The sequence below is a fragment of the Carassius carassius genome, chromosome 41 (assembly GCF_963082965.1).
Source record: "Carassius carassius chromosome 41, fCarCar2.1, whole genome shotgun sequence".
In the NCBI taxonomy this organism is placed as follows: domain Eukaryota; kingdom Metazoa; phylum Chordata; class Actinopteri; order Cypriniformes; family Cyprinidae; genus Carassius; species Carassius carassius.
Window position 1 is genome coordinate 8,037,821 of NC_081795.1, and position 22,101 is coordinate 8,059,921.

Consider the following 22,101-nt stretch of genomic DNA (forward strand, 5'->3'; position numbering starts at 1 on the left):
AAACAAGAAGGATGTAATACAAAAATTCCTAAAATATATATTTATCGCGTGACCTCGCAGGTTATATGTTTTACATGTATAGGTTATATTTTAACCTCATAGCCTAGTCCTACATGGACATTGGCCACGTTCCTAGTTTTATGAGAAATCGAAACCAAATGTGCCTTTCTTCGGAAACCGGACATTTGTAGGTGGGTCCTAAGTCTTTGCTCTTTGTCGAATTGCTCTTTTTCTTTTTGCTCGTCTCTCGATCACACACTTGAAGCTGCAGGAAAGTAAACACTGATCAAATGGCTTTTTATCAGCAACAGCCGTTTTACAACCCGGTGAGTGACCGATTTTTTTATTTTGTTATGAAAATATAATCATATGGCATGAGAAATCAGGGGAGCGCGGGGCACAAAGTAATTGAGTTGAGCAGTAGTAGTCCGGGTTTTTTGAAACAAATGTGCTTTGAATATTTCCACATATGCTAGCATAACAAAATGTACAGGATTTATTAATTACCATATAAACATTATGTGGAATAAAAAATGTGCGCCAAAATTCAAGAAATCTTTTGAAGATATCGCTGAACATTTATTTCACCATAGTAAAAATAAAATTCTGGCTTCTGTTTAGCCTATTTATCAGTTCAAATCGTTTTTTAATTCTTTGATAACTAGCAGAAGAGTTTTAAATTCCACTTGCGCAGATGGGGCACGTTGTAACACTGCGTTACAATGTAATATTCTTTGAGATTAGTGATGTAATTTGCACAATTTACTTTAATGGAATTTTTTTTTGTCTATTTTCATCGACACAGAGAATCCCATTCAGTGGCCAAATTCAGGGTGGCCTGCAGGATGGCAAGAGCATTATCATAAGTGGGCGGGTTTTACCAGGAGCTAACAGGTGAAGTGTAATGTTTAATAGAAGTTTACTTGTTACATATTCTTTGTTACCTAGTTTTCTCTCATACCTCTCCTATTCCTCTTTGTCCTGCAGATTTCATGTGAACCTTCAGTGTGGTTCTCATTCCGGGGCTGATATTGCTCTGCATTTTAACCCACGCTATGAGAGCCCTGGGTATGTAGTGCACAACACCTGCCAGAGCAGGAGCTGGGGCTCAGAGGAACGCAAATATGAATCTCCCTTCTCCCAAGGCCAAACATTCACCCTCCAGATCCTTGTCGAGCAGGACAAATACAAGGTACAAGGTCATTCGCTTTCAGATTTTTCAGTAGCATTAATCCACTTGTCAGCTTTCTTTTTAATCTGCAGAACGTTAAATAGGTCATTATTAGAAATGCATTTCACCTCTTTTCATTTATGACTTTTATGATGATTCTCTAGATATCTACTAATGGGAGACACTTCATGGACTATAGACACCGTATTCCATACACTCAGGTGGACACCGTCTCAGTGGATGGAATGGTGGAGTTGAATTCTATTGCCTTCCAGAATCCTGCGGTGAGAAAAAAAAAAAACATTGCCACTGCTGAACTTTTCTCAGAACTAACTTCACTTTTTTGAGCAAGTTTTGAAATGACTTTTTTGTGCCCCAGTGTGTTTTGTAATGGATGTATGAAGTAATCACAAGTGCAGTTCATCACATTAACTATGGAAATAGTGACCGTTAAGACATTTAAAATGTTATAAAAGATGTATATTTAAAATAATTGCAGTTCTTTTGAGCTTTCTATTAATCCCAAAAAAAAAAAAAAACCGAGAAGTGTTTTTTTGGAAATATGCACATTTATTTGGTCAAAAATACAGTAAAATCATTCATATTGAGCAATACTACACACACACACACACACACATATAATAGTTCCGGTTAGACTACTGTTGCAAGTGATAAGTAAGATTTCTTAACTCATTTAGTAAGGGGAAAAGTTGAATCTCTGATTCATACACTCAGCTGATTAATAAAAAAAAAAACCTCATTAATTCATTAGCATAGAAACAATGTTAAAACAATATTCAATGTGTGTGTGTGTGTAAATTAGCATTTTTTTATGTAATGTGACATATAATCATCATGATTTTTTTTTTCCTTTGCAGCCCTATTTACCTCCACAACCAGCCTTTCCAGTGAGTACTATAACCCTGTTACCTGTGAGACAGAGATGAATATCAGTACATCTCACTGTTGCGATAAAACTGCAACGTCTTTTGAATACATTTTGTATATAATTTTTTTCTAGGGTTATATCGCACCTCAAGCAGGGTATCAGGTGAGAGGAAATATGTTTGAAAGACATTAAATAAGGACATTATTGTAGTTTTCCTGCTATAAACAACTGTTCATTTCATCTACAGCCTCAGTATGCTATGCCTCCAGGATGTGGGGTAAGTGGTTTACATATAATAAGATATGTCATGTGACACCTTTATGGTGATCAACAAAGATCAAAGGTTCTTACTTTTGAATTATATCTTTGTCTTTTATGACATGCTCTACATAACCCACCAAATGCTTTATTGGATTCTACAACCATAAAAGACCTGCAACATGTTAATTAAAGGTGGGGGGTGGGGCTACTAAACTATTATAAAGACAATATACTGGTTTTTCCTCATTTGGTGTAACATGATAGGGTTGAATGTGTAAACTATGGCTCCAGAATAGGATTACTTCTACTTCACCTTTGCTAAATGTCAGTTCACAGACCTTCCTGTTTTAGTTAGTTTATCATGTCAGCATTTAGAATTTTCCATCATTAGATGTTATCTGGGTTTAACAGTGCTATTATTTGCGATAATTTTATGATCAGTAATGAATAGTTTATTTTATATTGTTCTGATGTTTTGTGTTGAATGTGCTCACTAGGGTTGCGTGTTATTTTATTTAGTTAAACATTTCCAGTCTCTCAAATCTTTCATACATGCTCATACATGTAGATCACACTGTGTTTGTCCTGTATGAGAAAGTGATACTAATATAGTGTTTATCTACCAACAGTTCCCGGCATACCCGTCTGCACCCAATTATGTAAGAGCAACTCTGACCACAAGAAATCACATTACCATACACAGCTATTTTTTATTTTGCATGAGTATGTGTGTTTGTGACCTTTGCTGGCCACTCTTAGACTTTCTGTCCTTTTGCAATAGTTCCTGCAGTTTTTCTCCATCAACTCCTTTTGCATTTTTCATAAAATTTTAATTCATTCATTCTTTCATTTTAGACTCTTTTGCTAAATGCTTATGTAGGTTTGCATCAGTAGACCAGATAAAAAAGTTCTAGATGTGGTTCATAAAACTAGTGTCACTTTAAATCAGGCATTTTTGGTTTTCATTTTAATCAAACATTTGAATACGTATTACATGACTTGAATTTCACTCATTTAAACTCGTTTATAATTATCTCTTTATTTTGACTCACATTTAGACTATCCCGTACAAAACCGTCATCAGTGGTGGACTTCACCCTGGCAAAAACATTGTCATCAATGGAGTTATCAATCCCAATGCTAGCAGGTTAGACATCAGAAGACACATACTGTTATTTTAATTATAACTAATGTTACATATAAAAAAAAAGAAAAGAAATCTGTTCATTTGTAAGACGTCTTCTGTTCTTGTTCCTTCCATTAGAATTACATTCAACCTGCGCTACAGAAGTGGGATTGCATTTCACTATAATCCTCGTTTTGATGAGAAAGTGGTTGTGCGCAACACCAATCAGATGGAGAATTGGGGTACGGAGGAACGGTCCGGAGGCTTGCCCTTTCAAAGAGGACAACCTTTTCAGGTAGGCAGATGTACATCCATACACACGTATTGCTTCACTGATGCTGTTAAAAGCTGTCATTGTGACTTGAAAATAATACTACTTTTGTGTTGTAGGTCACCATCTCCTGCAACCCCCATCATTACAATGTGTTTGTCAATAGGAAACAAGCACACACTTACAAACATCGCTTCACAATGCTGCACGACATTGATATTTTGGAGATTTGTGGAGATCTGCAGCTGACTTTAGTGCAGGCTTAACAGGGATCTGTGATGTTTCATTTGTAAGTCACTTTTTAAAGAAAGATAAGGGAAGGCATTAAATTGTTAAGAAGTCGAATTGCTTTCAAATACAGAAAAATGGCTGAGTGTAAACATGAACAGCACTGTGATTTTGCTAATTTGAATGAACATAAAATCCTTTTTTTGTTATGTTTGGCTTTCTGTAGTATTATTTAGAAGGATATGTTTTATATATGGTATATAAGGCCTTTTTCTAGCCATCTTGAAACTCATCAATCTTGCTGCATGTTTAAACTAATACACAAAAAACAGCATATTATAATAATATTTTTTTTTACAGTGTATAAATATTCTTACTGTCTCTGTTTATATTACAATGAAGTCACTGTGAAACAGCAGAGATCCATCAGAAGCTTACTGTGGTCTTTTATTACTGTGAACTTCAATATCTATCAACCCTCATGTTTAAAAACAATAAAGTTTTTTATTCAGGGAAGTTTTCTTGACACTAACATTACATATCTTATTGTTTATATATTTATTTTAATCTAACATCTACAAAATATATAATGAGGTAAAATACAGTAACATTTTGTATTAATTATTTGTAAAAGCAGAGAACTGACGTTTTACGCAATCATGCACTTATTTTAATTGATTACAAATATATTTAAGCTACATTTAGTTATTTAGCAGATGTTTTTATCCAAAAAAAAAAAAACTTACGAATGAGGACAACTGAACCAATCAAAACCAATTGCTTCAGAATGTTGAAATTAGGCTATATAAGATGGCCTTCTCTAATTTGCTAAATAATGTTTTATAATAATTTGCTAAATGATGTACTTATAAACTGTGTAGAAGCATTTAAAATCTGTCTGAAATAACTCATATAGTCTATGTGGATCCTGTTTGAATAGTTTTTCTTTGATGTGATCAAAGGTTTTGTATTCAGGTGACCAAAAAGGAATTGATTTTGTTTTTCTCTGTTTTTCTGTTCTGTCCTCTGTTTTTCACGAAGGCTGGTTCACTGACGGCCTTTTTGCATTCCACTGGGACACTTAAAAAAAAAAGATCTGCTATTATCCATGTTTGAATTTTAGCTGTCCGGCAGGGAACATTCTAGTTATATCCATAGACATGTATATCTATCCAAAAAGCACAAATATTCCACTGTATATAGATATCCACCAATGTTTATGTCCCTCACACCTCATGCATATTTGGTCATATTATCAGGCATCATGTTCTTCAGTATCACTGTTACTCCAACAGTAGTCTACTTAACTGTCTCTAGACTATTGTTATCTGCCTTTAACATTGTTTTCATTTTAGCTGTGTGGCAGACAATATTTCAAGATAGATTAAAATATTTTGCTGGCAGGTATATCTACCAAGAATGGAGCCCCTTTCTTTTAATATTGTTGTGTTAAAAGGAAAAAGTTCATGGTGTGTGTGTTTAATAGCAAGTGGACAATCTAAAAATTCATTTAAAAAGTAAGGGAATATACAAGGGATTTCTGACCAGCAACTGAATAGAGTTAAAAATAACTAAATATTTTCAGCCAGTAAAAATATATTTGGGGTGCATGAGGCATTTACAAAATGGAATTAGACAGATAAATGCAGAACATTTTATTAAAATCATATTATTGCTTAAAATTAATTGGTTTTAATGAATGAATTGGTGTGACCCGAGTCATGATAACACACGCCCTCTGGTGGTCATAAGTAGGCTAATTATAATAATACTGCTTTCTGTCGACACTGTGTTTAGATCTCAAGGTGGCAGTAGAGGTCTCCTTAACTTTCATGACTGTAATAGCTATCTAATTGCTATATGAAAACACAATAGGTGATATAATAAAACATATATGGTTGATATGTTTATAAACCTATTACATATAATATGGGGGGGGGGGGGGGGGTTCAACCTAGTGGTATGGTTGTATTTGTTTTATTTCCTCATACCAATATATGTTTGTAGAATATTAGAAAGAGGTTTTGGTTACAATGCCTAACATTACTGCATGCAGCACTACATCCAATTAAATGTGCAAAATGAAGACCACAGGTAGGTATTTTGCTGCCAGACCTTTGGAAACATACAATTTGGACAGATTTCAGTTTGTGGTACAGTGACAGATTGTTTCAGTTAACCTTACATATTATATTAATAGATAATATTGTTAATAATATAGCTTTTTTTTATTTTGATTGCTTCTGTTGTCCTCATTTGTAAGTTGCTTTGGATAAATGCATCTGCTAATTGACTAAATGTAAATGTAGATACATTTTTTTTTTTACTTTATTTATTTAATAAACTTTTTTAAAATGTATTTCTTTGTACCTTATCTCTAAAGTTACATTTTAGTATCTACTGTAAATGGTACTTTTAAAGGGGTCCCTCCCCAGTTTTTGTACATTTTTCTCTACTTATGTTATCTGCTTTTATTCAGGTTTGCATTTTAGTTATATGGAAGTCTAGGTAATTTCCAGTTAGGTATATCTTTCCAAAAAGCACAAATATTCCACTGTATATAGATATCCACCAATGTTTATGTCCCTCACACCTCATGCATATTTGGTCATATTATCAGGCATCATGTTCTTCAGTATCACTGTTACTCCAACAGTAGTCTACTTAACTGTCTCTAGACTATTGTTATCTGCCTTTACCATTGTTTTCATTTTAGCTGTGTGGCAGACAATATTTCAAGATACATTTCAGTAATTTGCCGGAAGGTGTATCTAACCAAAATTGTGTATAAACTACGTATAATATATGGGCGGGGTTAAAATCACAGCTATATAGGCTACTCGACATCATCCTTTACAGTCCTTGGTGCTCCAACCTCGGTCTTGAATACCCAGCTGAAGATTTGCATCGAGACTGCTAAAGAATAAGAATTGGCACAATGGCAGATTGTCAGCAACAGATGGCAGTTTATAAACCAGTAAGTCGTATTTTTATTGTTTTCATATATATATATATATATATAGATGCATGAATTGCAGACCTGTTTGCAGCGCATTTATTTGAGAAATTTAGGTATTTAGCAACATTTGGGGTATCTTGTCACAATAAGTGATTTTATTATTTTATCTGCCATGATATTTATGATTGTTAAAATTGATATTTAAAAGAGAAGTGCAAAAATATCCTTACAGAATGCACATCTCCAACATAGACAATCACAGTTACATCGATCGAGGGAGGCTTGCAGGAAGGGAAGAGTGTTATCATAATTGGACGGATTTTGCCAGATTCTAACAGGTGATTAGTATTTATCATGCTGCTCTTGAAAGACAAATTAATCTTAGTGTCTTATTTAAAGGAATATTACTGTGGGCTTTGCTAGTTTTGTGCACAGTTTTCATTCTGTGTTCTGTAGATTACATGTGAACCTTCAGTGCGGTTCTGATTCGGAGGCTGATGTTGCTCTGCACATAAACCCACACTATAAGGATGGCAGTGAACATATAGTGTACAACACCTACCAGAACAGAAGCTGGGGCTCCGGACAATCCACGCCTGACTCTCCTATCGTCAAAGACAAACTGTTCGCCATCGAGATCCTTGTCACCAAAGAGGCATACAAGGTATACACTCTTTGCATAAATTAAAAGTTAGCCATTTATTTGGGTTTATTAGGGATTCTTTTTAATGACAATATGGATCACTTAATCAGATTCCAAAAATTAAGTACTTGTAATTGTACTTGTAAATAACATTGATTATCCCTAATTCCTCTTTTTCATCTTTTAAAATGTTCTACCTAAAATAGCCAACTGCTTACATCCACTCAGAAAGTCCAGGTTTGTGGACATACACACAAAGATCAGTCATTAGGACGGCTACACAACATTTGACCACTGGATTTACAAAAATCCTTTCAGGTTTAAGAAGTGTTTCAACATTGTATCAACTACTGATGAACACAATCATTTTTATTTAAATTATCACTGTAAGTTATTTGACTGTATTGCTTTGGAAGCCTTTTGTCTTTCAACACATTAAAAATGCACAAATTCGTGTTATTTCTTATTTACACATGTAATGCAGACATTCAACTTTTTGTCATCTAAACTTATTTCACCTAATATATTTACTTGAAGTACCCCTGAGATTTTAAAATAAACATATTAATAAATAATTGTCTTCCTTTTTTTTTATTTTTTACATCATTATGGAATAGAATAAGGTTCCATTAGTTAATGTTAGTTAGTTAAGATGAACTAAGCAAGAACAATCCGTCTACAGCATTTATTAATCTTAGTTAATGTTAATTTCAACATTTACTAATACATTATTCAAATCAAAAGTTGTGCTTGTTAACATTAGTTAATGCACTGTGAATTAGCATGAACTAACAATTAATTAACTATTATAGTATTATTAACTAAATACAGTAATAAATGTATTGATCATTGTTTGTTCATGTTAATTAGTACATTAACTATTGTAACATGAACTAATGGAACCTTATTCTACAAGATTATCTTATTTAAATCAAAGTGATAAACAAGTTAGGTTACCCAGCTCTGCAAACAGGATAAATCATATACACACTAAACGATTATATACAATTTGTGAGTCTAGTATATCGTATATACAACATCTTACACTTGATCATTACTAGTTTTACAGTTTATCTCAACCGCTTTGGCTCATTTGCTGAAACAGTCTTCACATTCTATAAACTGTCAGTATAATTGTCACGATGTAAGATTACATCATGTCTCATTCACCAGTGAGAAGACATTACAGTATAAGCGCATAATATTAAAGTAATAAAGCCTACCATTCTTACTGAGTCTGCGTATTATGTCTGCGCGAACAGGGTGCGCAGACGTATGCAAATACATATGTTGACAGGCAGGTAGGACAACCTATTGTAGCCATCAGACTGATGGATATGATTGGACCAACGTTTTTTTGATCCTATCCACAGATGATATAAATAGGCATATAAATACATTTAGACCACTTAACTGAGTGATCGCTATTGAGATGTGACTTTCAACCAGCATAACAAAAATGTTTTTGAACTTGCCTTTAATTTTTGTTGTACTTTTTGTTGACACTGGCTGCTTATTATGCTTTACAAGAATATCAGTTTTGTTTAGCTGAAAGCTTTTGTGTATCATGCAGATGGTGTCCATAGATAGTACACCATCAGGGACAGAAAAGGAACATGTACATTTAGAATCAGAAGAAGAATCAGAATGAGCTTTTATTGCCAGGTATGTTTACACATACGAGGAATTTGTTTTCGTGACAGAAGCTCCGCAGTACAACAGAATGACAGCGACAGAACATAAAACACATAATAAAAGAATATAAAAATACAAAAAATACAAATAAGTAGATAAGGAATGTCAATATACAAATTGACAATTGTAGGCAGGTATATTACAAAAATGCAGTTAGGTATGTACATGTATATTATGTGCAAAATTTAAGTGTATACTAAGTATGTGTGTTAGATAAATTAAGTGTATGTGTATATAAATATAAAGTGTAGTGTGTTCAGTGTGTTCAGTGTGTATCAGCTGTTCATAAGATGGATTGCCTGAGGGAAGAAACTATTCCTATGTCTGGTCGTTCTGGTGCTCAGTGCTCTGTAGCGTCGACCAGATGGCAACAGTTCAAAGAGGTAGTGTGCTGGATGTGAGTGATTTTGCCAGCCCTTTTGCTCACTCTGGATAAGTGCAGTTCTTGAAGAGAAGGGAGGGTTGTACCGATGAGTCGCTCAGCAGTCCGAACTACCCTCTGTAGTCTTCTGAAGTCAGATTTAGAAGCTGAGCTGAACCAGACAGTTACTGAAGTGCAGAGGATGGATTCGATGATGGTGGAGTAGAACTGTTTCAGCAGATCCTGTGGCATGTTAAACTTCCTCAGCTGGCGAAGGAAGTACAACCTCTGCTGGGCCTTTTTCACAATGGAGTCAATGTGAATGTCCCACTTCAGGTCCTGAGAGATAGTGGTGCCCAGGAACCTGAATGACTCCACTGCAGTCACAGTGCTGTTCATGATGGTGAGTGCGGGGAGTGCAGGGGGGTTTATCCTGAAGGCCACTATCATCTCCACTATTTTGAGCTTGTTAAGCTCCAGGTTGTTGAGAGTGCACCAGACAGCCAGCTCTTTAACCTCCTGTCTGTAAGCAGACTCGTCACCGTCCTGAATGAGGCCGATGAGTGTGGCCGATGATTTATATATATATATAAATGTATATAAATATATATATAAATTTGAACCAAATTCCCATTCGCACACATTTATTACATGTAAAGGCATATATAGTGAGCAGAAATGGCCATAAAATGGCATTCAGTCAAGCTCCATGTGAGCTGAATCAGCGGTAGAACCAGATGTGAGGGAGAACAGAGGGAAAAACAAACACACTTTGTCAAACACTACCGACATGTTGCATTATAGAATCTTTTCTTTTGTAAAACTTCTTTACAGAACAAAATTGACACCTATCTGCTGTTCAGAATTTCCTGCAGTATAAGTTACAAGTACAGTACTGTAGAAATTCAGTCTGCTTTGTATAGATGGTAATGAAATCGAAAGACTAACACTGTGAAACTTAGTAAACTGGCCTATAGTAGGTACATTGAATTTTGTTGGTGGTTGTGTCTGAGTAAGAAAGGAATTCATGCAATTTCAAAGTTGTATTCACTGCATTTTGCATCAAAATGGAAAATTATTCACAGTTTAGCACACAAAGACTGCTGTTGTGCTTATAAAAATTTTGAAAAGGTGACCTAAGTGTTCACAAATGGGTAATGACAAATGTCATAGACATTTATGCAATATACATTTATGTATGACAGATTTACACAATTGGACTGTAAATTGAATGTTGTGAAGAAAACTACAATTTCACTGAGAATCAATCTATCCCTGTACTGTTTATGTATAAATTGATAATTGATTTCTAAATTAGTTCTAATTATTATACAATGCTCTCCATAGATAAGTGCCAATGGGAAACACGTAATGGACTACGAACACCGTATTCCAATCACTCAAGTGAACACCATCTCAGTGGACCAAGACAACAAGCTGGAGTTCATTGGCTACCAGAAATCTGTGGTGAGGAATAATACACTACACTATTAATCATATCATAATTCAAAATGATTGAGCTGTCATTTACATTGTTGAGTACTATATTTTATTCTTTATTACACAATTTTATAAAGTTCCTTTTACTGTAAACAGGTGGTCCCGTACAAAACCCTGATCAAAGGTGGGCTACAGGCTGGCAATGCGATTCTCATTTATGGAGTTCCTAATACTGACTCTAAAAGGTCAGATAAAAACCTTAGAATACACTTTTTACATAAACATACATAAACAGATTTACATTAAACATACTATCAAAAATACAGTAAAATACAGTATTTCTCTCTTTTCAAAAAAATGTGTAAAGTACCCCAAACTTTTGAATGCTAGTGTATCCATAAAAATGTTAACAGCACAACTGTTTCAGCATTGACAATAATAAGAAATGTTCTTGAGCAGCAATCAGCATATTAGAATGATTTCTGAAGGGTCATAATACTGAAGACTGGAATAATGGCTGCCGAAAATTCTATTATTTTGAATTCAATTAATTGGTTTATTTTCACAGTTTTAATGTTTTATTGTATTTTAATCAAATAAAGCAGCCTTGGTGAGCATAAGAGACTTCTTTTAAAAACTGCCATAGTACAAACATACAGTTTGTGATAACATATCCACTCTTCTGGTTCATTCTTTACTAGGGTAGAGTTTAATCTGCGCCACAGGAATGGGATTGCATTTCACTACCTATCCCTTTTTGATGAGAATGTGGTTGTCCGCAATACCTCTGAGAATGGGAAATGGGGGGCAGAAGAAAGGAGTAGAGATGTGCCTTTTATAAAAGGTCAGCTATTTCAGGTAGGCATATACTCACATCCTTAAGGTACCTACTTTTCTGTAGAAATGGACAGTGTAATATAATTTTTCTTTATTTGATACAAATCTAAAGTGTCATCTTGATACTGTTAAAGGAATTCACCCCAAAAAGACAATTAATTTACTCACCCTCCAAACCATTAAGTCTTTAGTTAATCTCTATATCTCATCTCTTCATCATCAACCGAATTTTCTTTTCTTTTTCTGTGAATTGCCCCATTAACAGTTAAGAGTAGAAGAGTTTGTTTGTGACATGAGAATTTTTTTTATGTGTGATTCAGGTTAAAGTCTCCTGCAGTGCAGAGCAGTATGAAGTGTCAGTGAATGGCCAGCAAGCACACACTTACAAGCATCGCTTTACTAAACTGGAGGACATCGATGTCTTTGAAGTTTATGGACAGCTAAACTTGATTTTTGTGCACGTCTAACAAGGATCCAGGTTGATAGGAAATGCATAGATAAAACTTAAATGAATATGTTATGCATTTATATATATAGAAATTAAACTGGTCAAATAGCTTCTGCTGGTGATAAGATAAACATCATTTTCTATTTACATAACACTGCTAAAAAAATCTACATTTAAATAAAAGCTGTAGTAGAAAACTACTAAACAGCATTTTCATTAGTGGATCAACATGACCTTCAATTATTGTAAATTTAAAGGTGCTGTAAGTGATTTTTACTAATTCAAAGGCGAAGCATAATTCATAATATGGTAAAACACCTGTGAAAAATATTCAGTGCTGTTGACTGTATGTTCTTCCAATATTGCTGTTTTCAAATAAAGTCACTTGGCCATCATGTACTACTACTATATTCTCTTATGCATTTAAAATAACCTGCAATTATTATTATTATTATTATTATTTGAAGAGCAAGTGAACAATCTAAGAATTAATTTCAATAATAAGGGAATGTGTAAGGGTTCGAAAAATTAAAATGGTCTTCTGCTGGTGATAGCATACACACTTTCCAACTATCTAATTCTTTTCTGCAGCTACTGTATTTGAATTACTGTGAAGTTTACAGTTGCTGTAAGTGATTTTTACACATGCATATGTCTCAGTTTCCATATCACTGAAATAAGTGTCTTAAGAAATCACAGCTATGTTTGGAATATAATGCTACCACACTCCTCTTATTACTTACTGGAGTATATAGTAGATAAATGGTCTGTATGCTTGAAATAACCATTGTCAAACTGAGCAGTGACCTATACAACAGATAGTATTGTGTGGAATACTGTATCTCATAATGCAGTACATGCAACTGACCTTTCTAATACATTTCCAGCTAAAATATATTGTTCAAAAGTCTGAATATTTCAAATAGCCATGATTCATAAGCCTTCTAGTTACTAGTACAGTAGGTTAACCATAAAAACCCTGCTTTTTGTTGCTGTTGTGTTTAGATTGATCTCAAGGTGGCAGTAGAGGTCTGCTTTACTTTCTCATTAAAGCCTTCTCATTGCTATAACACTTATCCGTTCAATATTGCTATATAAACACAGTTTCACTATTATTTCTGACTTCCATTTACACAATTAAACGAAATTATTACATTTAACAATTAAACTGGTTTGTCAGTTTTGTTAAAGGAAAAAGTAATCTGATTCTGGAAAACGAATGTAGGCTACATTTTATAGAATCGGTCATTGCATTTACTTGTATGATATATTTCATGTTCAAATGTCAAGATGTCTCTAGATGATTTGGTGGTTTATTGTAATACTTAATAAAGAATACGAAGAGGCTTTGGTTTAATATTTCAAGATAAACATAGATTAAAAACGTATACTTTTAAATGATTTATACAGTTACACATTATAATCAAAATGACCTCTGCTCGGTTATGTTTGAATAATGGACAAACCACCACAGTACTTGGATTTACTGAGTATCATACATAACCGCACATTTTAAGGTCTAAAAACATTTGTATTTTAATCAGTTCATAGTAAAGCAATTAATTTAACCAGAAACAGCACATTATATTAGTTGATTAGATAGATAGATAGATAGATAGATAGATAGATAGATAGATAGATAGATAGATAGATAGATAGATAGATATCTCATACAACCCATATATTGTCTATTCTTATTTTTAATAATGGTCCCGTTCTTCAGTAGTATTTCTGCGCATGCGCAGTACTCAGACTGAGAGAGAGAGAGAGAGAGAGAGAGAGAGAGAGAGAGAGAGAGAGAGAGAGAGAGAGAGAGGAGGATTCAAACTTCCGGTGGTGTGTCATGGCGGCGTGGTGGAGTATGCTTGAAGTGAAAAACTAAAACAACCCCCCCTCCTCCCTCCACCTTCTCCTCTGTTCTCCACCTTGATTATTTTGCGGAGCGGTCTAGGGGGTATTTGTCGCATCAGGGGCGAATCGGGTGCAGGAATCTGGATCGCAAAAGTGATTGATAGGAGACACAGTGGCGCGCGCATCCGCCTGAGCATGGCGGCGCACAAACCCGTGGAATGGGTCCAGGCCATCATTAATCGATTCGACGAACAGGTAAAGAAAACACTGGTGGGGGGATTTGACATTTCAAGGCCAAAAAAAGCGAGCGTTCAAACGATGTATATGCACGCATACGCGTTGTTTATGTTGAAGACGCGAGGTTGGTGGTTTTGAATACATTACGTTCATGTCTTCATTCAGGCCTGATGTGTTGCATTTGGCAGCAAAAGCCAAATATTGGGCAGTGGGGTCTTGATTGATTTGATGAATGTTCAGCTGAGTCGCTCGCGCGCACTGGCTAATATAAACCAAACGAATCAGACTCCCTCAGTTCTTGTTGACATACAGTGAGATGAAATTACATAGATGAAGCAGCCTACAGGCACCTACAGTCCTGTGCATGCAACCCTGTTTAAAAGACTAATCATGTCAGTTTATCAATGCTCTGTGTTTTTGAATGTTTTTATGAAACTGTAAGACGGCTTTGAATGCTAAAGGACGCATCTTTTGAGCCTGGGGAGGCAATGGCAGCACGGGGGTTGTGACAGGCGCCTGTAATAAGTAATTTTTCCTAAATTTAATAAGATTGTCTTTAGATGCTGTTTCTTAGAGCCTTAAAAGTGCACGCAGCGTGTATTGCTGATCGAAAGCATGTCATCTGAATAAATGAATAGCAGTTTTGAAGGATGTTATTATAATGATGTACACTATCATGGTGATATCAGTGTTTTGACATTTTATTATACTGTTTGGGATAAATTAGAGCCAGCTAAACATAAACAAAAACATACCAACTGCACTTTTAATAACCATCAATACTAAATAGCTGGGCATTTATGAGCTTTTTTACTGTTTTGAGGTACACGCATGCCTCTGGCCCTGCTGTCACAGCCATAGCGTTGTTGTTGTTTTTGTCCCTGCCCTTGTTGAAAATAAATGTTTAATTGTATTGAATGTGCATTTGTAGTGCACTTCAAATCTTAAAGGTATATTTTCCAAACCTGCATTTGCATGTGATATAATATTAATGAAACAAAAGGCCATTTAAGTGTGCTTTCAAATAAACAAAAGCCCACTTAAGTGTATTTAAAAAGAGTACACGTTCATGTTGTTCAAATACATTTAAAATAAAAGAAGTGCATTTTGCAATAATGTCAAATAAAAAAATTAAAAAATTAGGTACTGTTTTAAATCGTTCTGTTTGAATAATCTTTTGTTGTGGTTTAAAGATGTGTTGACTAAGATACATGTAAAGTACAAAATTTTAATTTGAACTCTGGTGTGTTTTTGATTATTACATTTGCAATAAATACATTTCATTTGCAAGCTTCAATAAAAAAAAACAAAAAAACAATACTGTTTAGTTTACTTAAATGCTTGCTTGTACATTAGGCATTACACGTAAACCAAATTTCAAAGACAATAGATCTCAAGTCCTGCTTGAAAGCTCTTTTTAAGTTCAACTGATTGCATTTAATATAAATTTAAAGTAAAAAGTTTTCATTTGACATGCAATTAAGTGCCCAAAAACGATACATTGAGTTTGCACATACCATATTCTTTTAGTGTACATACACTTCTAGTGTATTATCCTTGTAATAAATACCCCCCCCCCCCCCCCCCCCCACAAGGGTATGCTTGTCATTCTAAAGTTTAGAGGGTATTTTTTTTTCCACAGGGTCTGGCTTGTGCTGCAGATTAGGAGCTCATAGCAGTTTAATGAAAGTGTAAAAAGGAGTTTAGGCTAAGCCGGTTTAGTGCTTTTGAGATCAGAAAGGCACTTGCTTGGTAAAAGCATATTACGTTGACATGGGGAGCTTCTTGCACTTTTCTTGCTCTGTATGTTTTCATGACTTGAATGGAATGACAGCTGCTCACCACAACTGCACTTTCATGCAGATCATAAGTTGCAGAATTCCTGAATGGAAACTACCTGATAACACTAGGATCGATTGTTTAAGCTGATCGTCAGTGATGTGTGGCTTTTTCTTTCTTGTAATAAGCAAGTTCTCAGTGGTGGTTATTGCCTTGTCAGCGACTGTATGAATGCAAAGAGCACCTTGAAACAATGAGCTCACAGATGCCATTGCATGGTCATGGAAAACTAATCTGTTCTCTCTCTGGGGAGAGTTCTGAGTCAGGAATGTGAGGTTGATACAATGTTTTACATAGATTTTGAAGAGAATCATGTATGAAGATGACTTGAAATTTTTTTTTTTTCTTTTGGATGATCTTCGAACTTAAGAGAATTTTATTGGTGTTGTTAGGTAGTTTCTGATTAGTTATTTTTGTTGGAAGAAGCTTAAAGTTTGTAGTAAAAAAATGACTTATTTGTGTTCATGTTGTCCCAAACCTGTACGACTTGAATGAAAGTCACTGGGGCACATTGTTGTTTGTATTCTAACACACTTCAGAATTTTTTCTTTGGTATTCTACAGAAGAAAGAAAGTCATACAGGTTTAGAATGACATGATGTTGATAAATGATTAAAAATATTTTAATATTTAGGTGAACTATCCTTTTGACAATAACCAGGAAAAGGCTAAATGATCATTCTTTTCCTGCCGTTTTGGAAGGACCCTTCCAACTGATGTGACTGGGTGGAAAGTCATATTTTTCTTGAATGGTGGCCCGGGAAAATTTAATTTTCAAATATTCAATATTTGTAATTTTCTTTTGTGTTTTAGGTCAGTATATCATCCATTCTCCATAACACACATGAGTATGGTTGGTTCTGCCAAAGAGCACATAAGGGAAGCGATTGGTCCCTGACCTTTCTGGAATTTTAAACCATTCCTGGGAAACAAAGTGCTCAGTGTCTGTCGGCCTCCTGCATTAAAATGGATGTCAACAGGGCTGGGCTATGTGTTCTGTGAGAGTGCATGTGTTTTATGAGTGTACAGACAGTGTGTGTGTGCCAGTTCTTCTCCGGTCTTGAGACTTTCATTTCCAGCCACGCGCTTTTCTCTTAGGGCCACACAGTAGTTGGCTGAAAACAAAGGAGGGAACCTCAGGGTTTCTGAGTCTTTTTGACATGCCGACGCACTGGCCATTGCAATTGTCAGGACACTTCAACCGTGCGACCAGTAGGGATTTGATCGTCCTTGCACCACAAATGTAGGCCTACTTATCTTAAGCAGATTATGAGCCAAGATTGGTTGAGATATTAGATTTAAGAAAAGGTTTTATCTTTCTTGAGCTAATTTGACACATTTTTGTGTGATATTAATTGTACATCTTAAAGGGATATTTCACCCAAAAATGAAAAATATGTCATTAATTACTCACCCTCATTTCGTTCCAAAGCCGTGAGACCTCCGTTCATCTTCGGAACACAGTTTAAGATATTTTAGATTTAGTCTGAGAGCTTTCTGTCCCTCCATTAAAAGTGTGTTTACGGTCTTTCCATGTCCAGAAAGGTAAGAAAAACATCATCAAAGTAGTCCATGTGACATCAGAGGCTCAGTTAGAATTTCTTGAAGCATCGAAAATACATTTTGGTCCAAAAATAGCAAAAACTATGACTTTATTTAGCATTGTCTTCTCTTCTGGGTTTGTTGTGAGCGCGTTCACTGCAGTGTAGTGATAATCCGGTTCGCGAATGAATCATTCAATGTAAAAAAGTATAATATTGTGAAATAAGCAAACCTTAAAAGGATTAGTTTGTCAAAAAATAAAGATTTGTATAAATGTGAAAAACTTTTATTTTTACAAATTTACTAAAATGTGTACAGATATTAACACAATTTAAAATAACTGTTTTACATTTTATTATGTAATGGTAATTCCTGTGATGGCAAAGCTGAATTTTCAGCAGTCTTCAGTGTCACATGATCCTTCAGACATCATTCTAATATGCTGAGTTCTTATCAGTGTTAGAATAAATTGAAAGCTGATCTTTTTTGTTCAGTTTAATGCATCCATGCTTTAATAAAATTATTAAATTCTTTTAAATAATATTTCTTTTAGTGACTTCAAACATTTGAAGAGTATTATTTACAGTCAGATGTTATTTGGAGGTGTTTTGATAAATTTGTAACTAAAAATTAATTTCAGACGTTTGCTTTTTTTTTCTTAACTATTAATTAAATAGAAAGTACAGGAAAGATTGGAAATGATGGTGAGAAGTGGGGAAGACAAGATTGGGATATATTACAATTCTGATTTAAACTTATTTTGGCAAATAAGCACCACCGCTCAATATATTAGAGCAGTTTGTTGGCATTCATGAGTTATTCACAAGCTGTATAACTTCTTGAAGTCAAAGTTCTTTTGATCCAGAGAGGAGCCATAGTAGTTGGAAACAGAGCTGGGAGAGGCCTCCACCCCCTCACTCCTCACTCCACATACGCTTCATTAAGACGGCCAGGCCATGTGCGCTCTCTACACTCCCGCTGTACAGACTTGAACTGCTTGTGTGTGTTGAAGAGCAGATGTGCTGGCCCGCAGGTGCGCAGCACAGGGCGGATGTCTGGAGGAGAGCTGGAGGCGCTTTGTTTTAACACCTAAACTTTGAGCGTTTAGACCCTGGATGGGTGGGTTGGTGCATTAAGTGGGTGTGTCAAATTTAAGACTGATCGACCTCTCGCTCTGCAGTCTGTACGTTCCACATGTTTAGGGCTGCAACTAACGATTATTTTGATAATCGATTAATCTGTCGATTATTTTTTCGATTAATCGGTTTATGTACTTATATTTTAGTTTTTCCCATTTTTCCCCCAAAGTAAATTATTAATAAAGGGTCTTTATCATTCAGCATAGATTTTTAAGAGATTTTAATAATTTTGCATTGTCATATCCTCATCACAAATATACCTGGAGTTGTTTTATTATGTGTTAGTGATCCCTTGTCAAACTCTTCTGCAATCAAAACACTGACCCATACTCTAGCAAATTTCACAAGGAGATTTCAAATAATGTTTTCACCATGGCAGTCCTTAGAGCTCCTAAAGTAGTTTAACATCCCGAACAAAGCTTATTAAGGAATCTTTCAGAACATATTTTCACGAAGAATAAGGATAAAACAGAATAAGATTGCAGTGCGTTGTATTTTATTATTTACTGGGAAACAGCTTTATAGCTTATGCTGTGAAATTGTAAACAATCCTTCGAATAAAGTGCCAATGGCATGAAACCTGAATGGAACTCACAATTTAAAGTAAAATCCATCAGAAGGTTGTCCAGAAAAAACGGACACACAAAAAACCTGCTGTGTGAAAAAGAGCAGTGAATACTTAGAAAAAAAAAAGTGCATTTCAAATATCTTTAAACATTTACCTCTCTCATTCAGTCATAATTAGGCTGCACGACTGAATTATGAACTGGTAAACGACAAACTGATCACAGAACATGTTTGTAAAGCTTTAAATGTTAACTGTTAAAAAGCAATGTTATCAGCTTTTACAACTAAACATTTGCAAACAACATTGTACTGGAGAATCTGCACAAATAAAAGGCTTAGGGGCCGTTCACATATCGCGCCTAAAACGCTAGGCGCACCCATAGACTGTGCGCACCGCTTTCTCCTCCTTTCCAAAGCGCTCGTGCAGAAGCGCCCCTGAGGCGTCTGCCTTTGCTAAGCAGCCATGACGTGCTCTCTCCTTGAAGATGCGGAAATTTCAGCAAAGGATAAATGGATTTGCAGCTCTAAAAATCGCTTGCAGTAGCTCTGCTACTAAATTTATTTCAAAATGGGAATCCATATACAGCTATGATCAGCTGTTCCTTCATCTTGGCTAAGCTTTTAACGTTGTTACGGGAAAGGATGAAGCTGATTATTTAGTTCTTGTCACATGACCCGCGGTGCGCTTGCTGCATTCTGAAAAGTTGAAATGTTTTTAACTCGATGCGGTGTGCACGCGCCTGGAAAAACAGGTGCGTCGCGACTGCGTCGCTTCCATTATGAGCGCGCATACTGCGCGCCTACATTGGAAATAATGAACATGAGCGCGCAAAAGACGCCATATGTGAACGGTCCCTTAAACAGTTCAGTAGTGCAGAGTTTACAGGTTAATCTTCTTTTTTGAAGGCTCAAAATAAAGTACTCCCACATCCTGCTGAATGCTGCAGAGACGCCGTTCGGGAAGCACGTGACATAAAACGAGGCCAGCTATTGGCTATTCGCTACTTCTCCTGTTGTACTGGCTGAGTAAATCCTCCGGTGGCTCATTACTGCCACACTTTGGTCACCGCAGATCTGAAATATGCACGAAATAAGCCGCTTACGGCAAATAAATTATTTAGCAATAAGCGTTGTTTCAGCTCTACACATGTTACAAGCTGTTTTCCATCCAGTGCTCTCAATAAAGCCATAACACACTTTTTTAAAAATCTGGGCCACAGGCTCACACCTGTTAACCAGACCCAAAAGTCTCAACTTCCTTTGATACGACTAAATAAAGTGGTTATTTTTCAGTTTTGGGTTATTTTTTAATGACTGTAGTTTACTTATGCTATAATTTTGAAAATTGATTTGAATATTATTTACTTGAAATTAATTGAAAACAATCAGCTGTTGGTCAAAAAATATGCTACTAGGGCTGGGCGATATATCTAACGATATGATCGTGTGCATTTAGTCAGTAAATCTGGTTCTGTGATTACCGCTAAATCGCCATCACCTGCTTTCAAATGGAGCGGCATTTAATAGACAGAGATAGATCACTGACAAGCTACGCAATATCGCATTAATTATCAAAGGCAATTCATCTGCAATAATGAACGCGATATTGTGTAGCTTGTCAGTGATCTACGGCTCTGTCTATTAAATGCCGCTCCATTTGAAAGCCGAATTTTGGGTACTGAACTTCGATGCCTTTATGGTATCGAACGAAAAACTTTGATACTATGAGTATCGAAAAATTATTTATCTTTCGGTGCCAAATTTCGTTTTTTTTTTTTTTTGTCAAGCGGCTGTGTCTGTGTGAGCTTGTAGCATACGTGCATGTAAGGACCTAAATTCAACGTGATTGGCTGTCCCCCACCACGTGACGTGACTGGGAGGATTTCTGAAGATACTCGCAGTCACACAACACAAGTTTAGTTGTTTTTTTCTCAAAACGTTTCCGTTTTACAATGCCAAAGAGGTCTAAAGTGTGGCTACACTTTATAAAAGTAGATGCCGAGTCAGCAAAGTGCAACATACGCGATAAGATAATTGCAACCAAAGCCGGCAATACCACCAATTTAATGAAGCATTTGTTTGGATGAGTGTTTTGCCCTCCCTTCCTTTTTAGTTTGGTCTACTCCATTGCGTATCTTGAAACACGCCCCCTTTCACATTGTCTAATAAACAGAGAGAGAGAGACAGATTTATCCGGTACAGTGAATTTCTCTAAGCAGCAGGCCACTGTATACTTACTGAGTATACTATACTGTTCACTTAAAACATAACCGACTGTGTTTACGAGAATACTTGCAGAAACAATTATTTTGATATAATTGTGTGTATGTGTTCATTCAGAAGTTACGATACGCGAAAGATGAATTCATTCTATGTACGCGCATTGTCTGAAATGCTGCTCACACCGCATGCTTTGAATGAGTGAGTGCAAGCTCCGAACGCGCGCAAATTGTTTAAAACGCTTGAATCAGTAATATTTAGAAACAAGTGCAAACGATCAGCTACGATCCGTTTCACCCCTTCAAGCGAGTGAACAACGCGAATCAAGTTAGGAATTTTACATCACTATTCACGATAGCCCATTGGACTGGAAAACAC

At 35.6% G+C, this 22,101-nt stretch overlaps 3 protein-coding genes across 4 annotated transcripts in view; all 3 read left to right on the plus strand.

Annotated features, from left to right (window-relative positions):
* The first annotated feature begins 74 nt into the window (after positions 1–74).
* Positions 75–4,006, plus strand: LOC132123556 (galectin-9-like). 2 transcript variants are annotated; one of them, XM_059534250.1, is made up of 11 exons: positions 106–326; positions 806–894; positions 988–1,192; positions 1,336–1,455; positions 2,050–2,079; positions 2,193–2,222; positions 2,308–2,337; positions 2,951–2,980; positions 3,380–3,468; positions 3,586–3,742; positions 3,838–4,006. In XM_059534250.1, the coding sequence occupies exons 1-11, from the start codon at positions 291–293 to the stop codon at positions 3,982–3,984; spliced, it is 963 nt and encodes a 320-aa protein (XP_059390233.1). In that variant the 5' UTR covers positions 106–290; the 3' UTR covers positions 3,985–4,006. The 2 variants fall into 2 exon arrangements, with proteins under 2 accessions (XP_059390234.1, XP_059390233.1); XM_059534251.1 differs by lacking the exon at positions 2,050–2,079 and having other exon boundaries at positions 75–326.
* Positions 4,007–6,814: 2,808 nt separating this feature from the next.
* LOC132123223 (galectin-9-like) lies at positions 6,815–12,724 on the plus strand. Its single transcript, XM_059533796.1, has 7 exons — positions 6,815–6,923; positions 7,158–7,243; positions 7,362–7,569; positions 10,952–11,071; positions 11,201–11,289; positions 11,746–11,902; positions 12,202–12,724. Exons 1-7 carry the CDS (start codon positions 6,885–6,887, stop codon positions 12,346–12,348), a joined length of 846 nt encoding a protein of 281 aa, XP_059389779.1. The 5' UTR covers positions 6,815–6,884; the 3' UTR covers positions 12,349–12,724.
* A 1,424-nt stretch (positions 12,725–14,148) lies between these two features.
* LOC132123557 (neurofibromin-like) overlaps positions 14,149–22,101 on the plus strand; it is a 76,870-nt gene continuing 68,917 nt past the window's right edge. Inside the window, exon 1 of the mRNA XM_059534258.1 lies at positions 14,149–14,435. Within this exon, the coding sequence (XP_059390241.1) occupies positions 14,376–14,435 (60 nt within the window). The 5' untranslated portion in view covers positions 14,149–14,375. The remainder of the gene's footprint in view (positions 14,436–22,101) is intronic.

Bases quoted from the DNA above. Each gene is read 5' to 3' on its own strand.
- LOC132123556 (XM_059534250.1), top strand. From the start codon at position 291: ATGGCTTTTTATCAGCAACAGCCGTTTTACAACCCG. The intron at 895-987 runs GTGAAGTGTAAT...TTTGTCCTGCAG, and splicing joins GTTTTACCAGGAGCTAACAG to ATTTCATGTGAACCTTCAGT. The intron at 2,981-3,379 runs GTAAGAGCAACT...ACTCACATTTAG, and splicing joins ACCCGTCTGCACCCAATTAT to ACTATCCCGTACAAAACCGT.
- LOC132123223 (XM_059533796.1), top strand. From the start codon at position 6,885: ATGGCAGATTGTCAGCAACAGATGGCAGTTTATAAACCA. The intron at 11,072-11,200 runs GTGAGGAATAAT...TACTGTAAACAG, and splicing joins TTGGCTACCAGAAATCTGTG to GTGGTCCCGTACAAAACCCT. The intron at 11,903-12,201 runs GTAGGCATATAC...TGTGTGATTCAG, and splicing joins TAAAAGGTCAGCTATTTCAG to GTTAAAGTCTCCTGCAGTGC.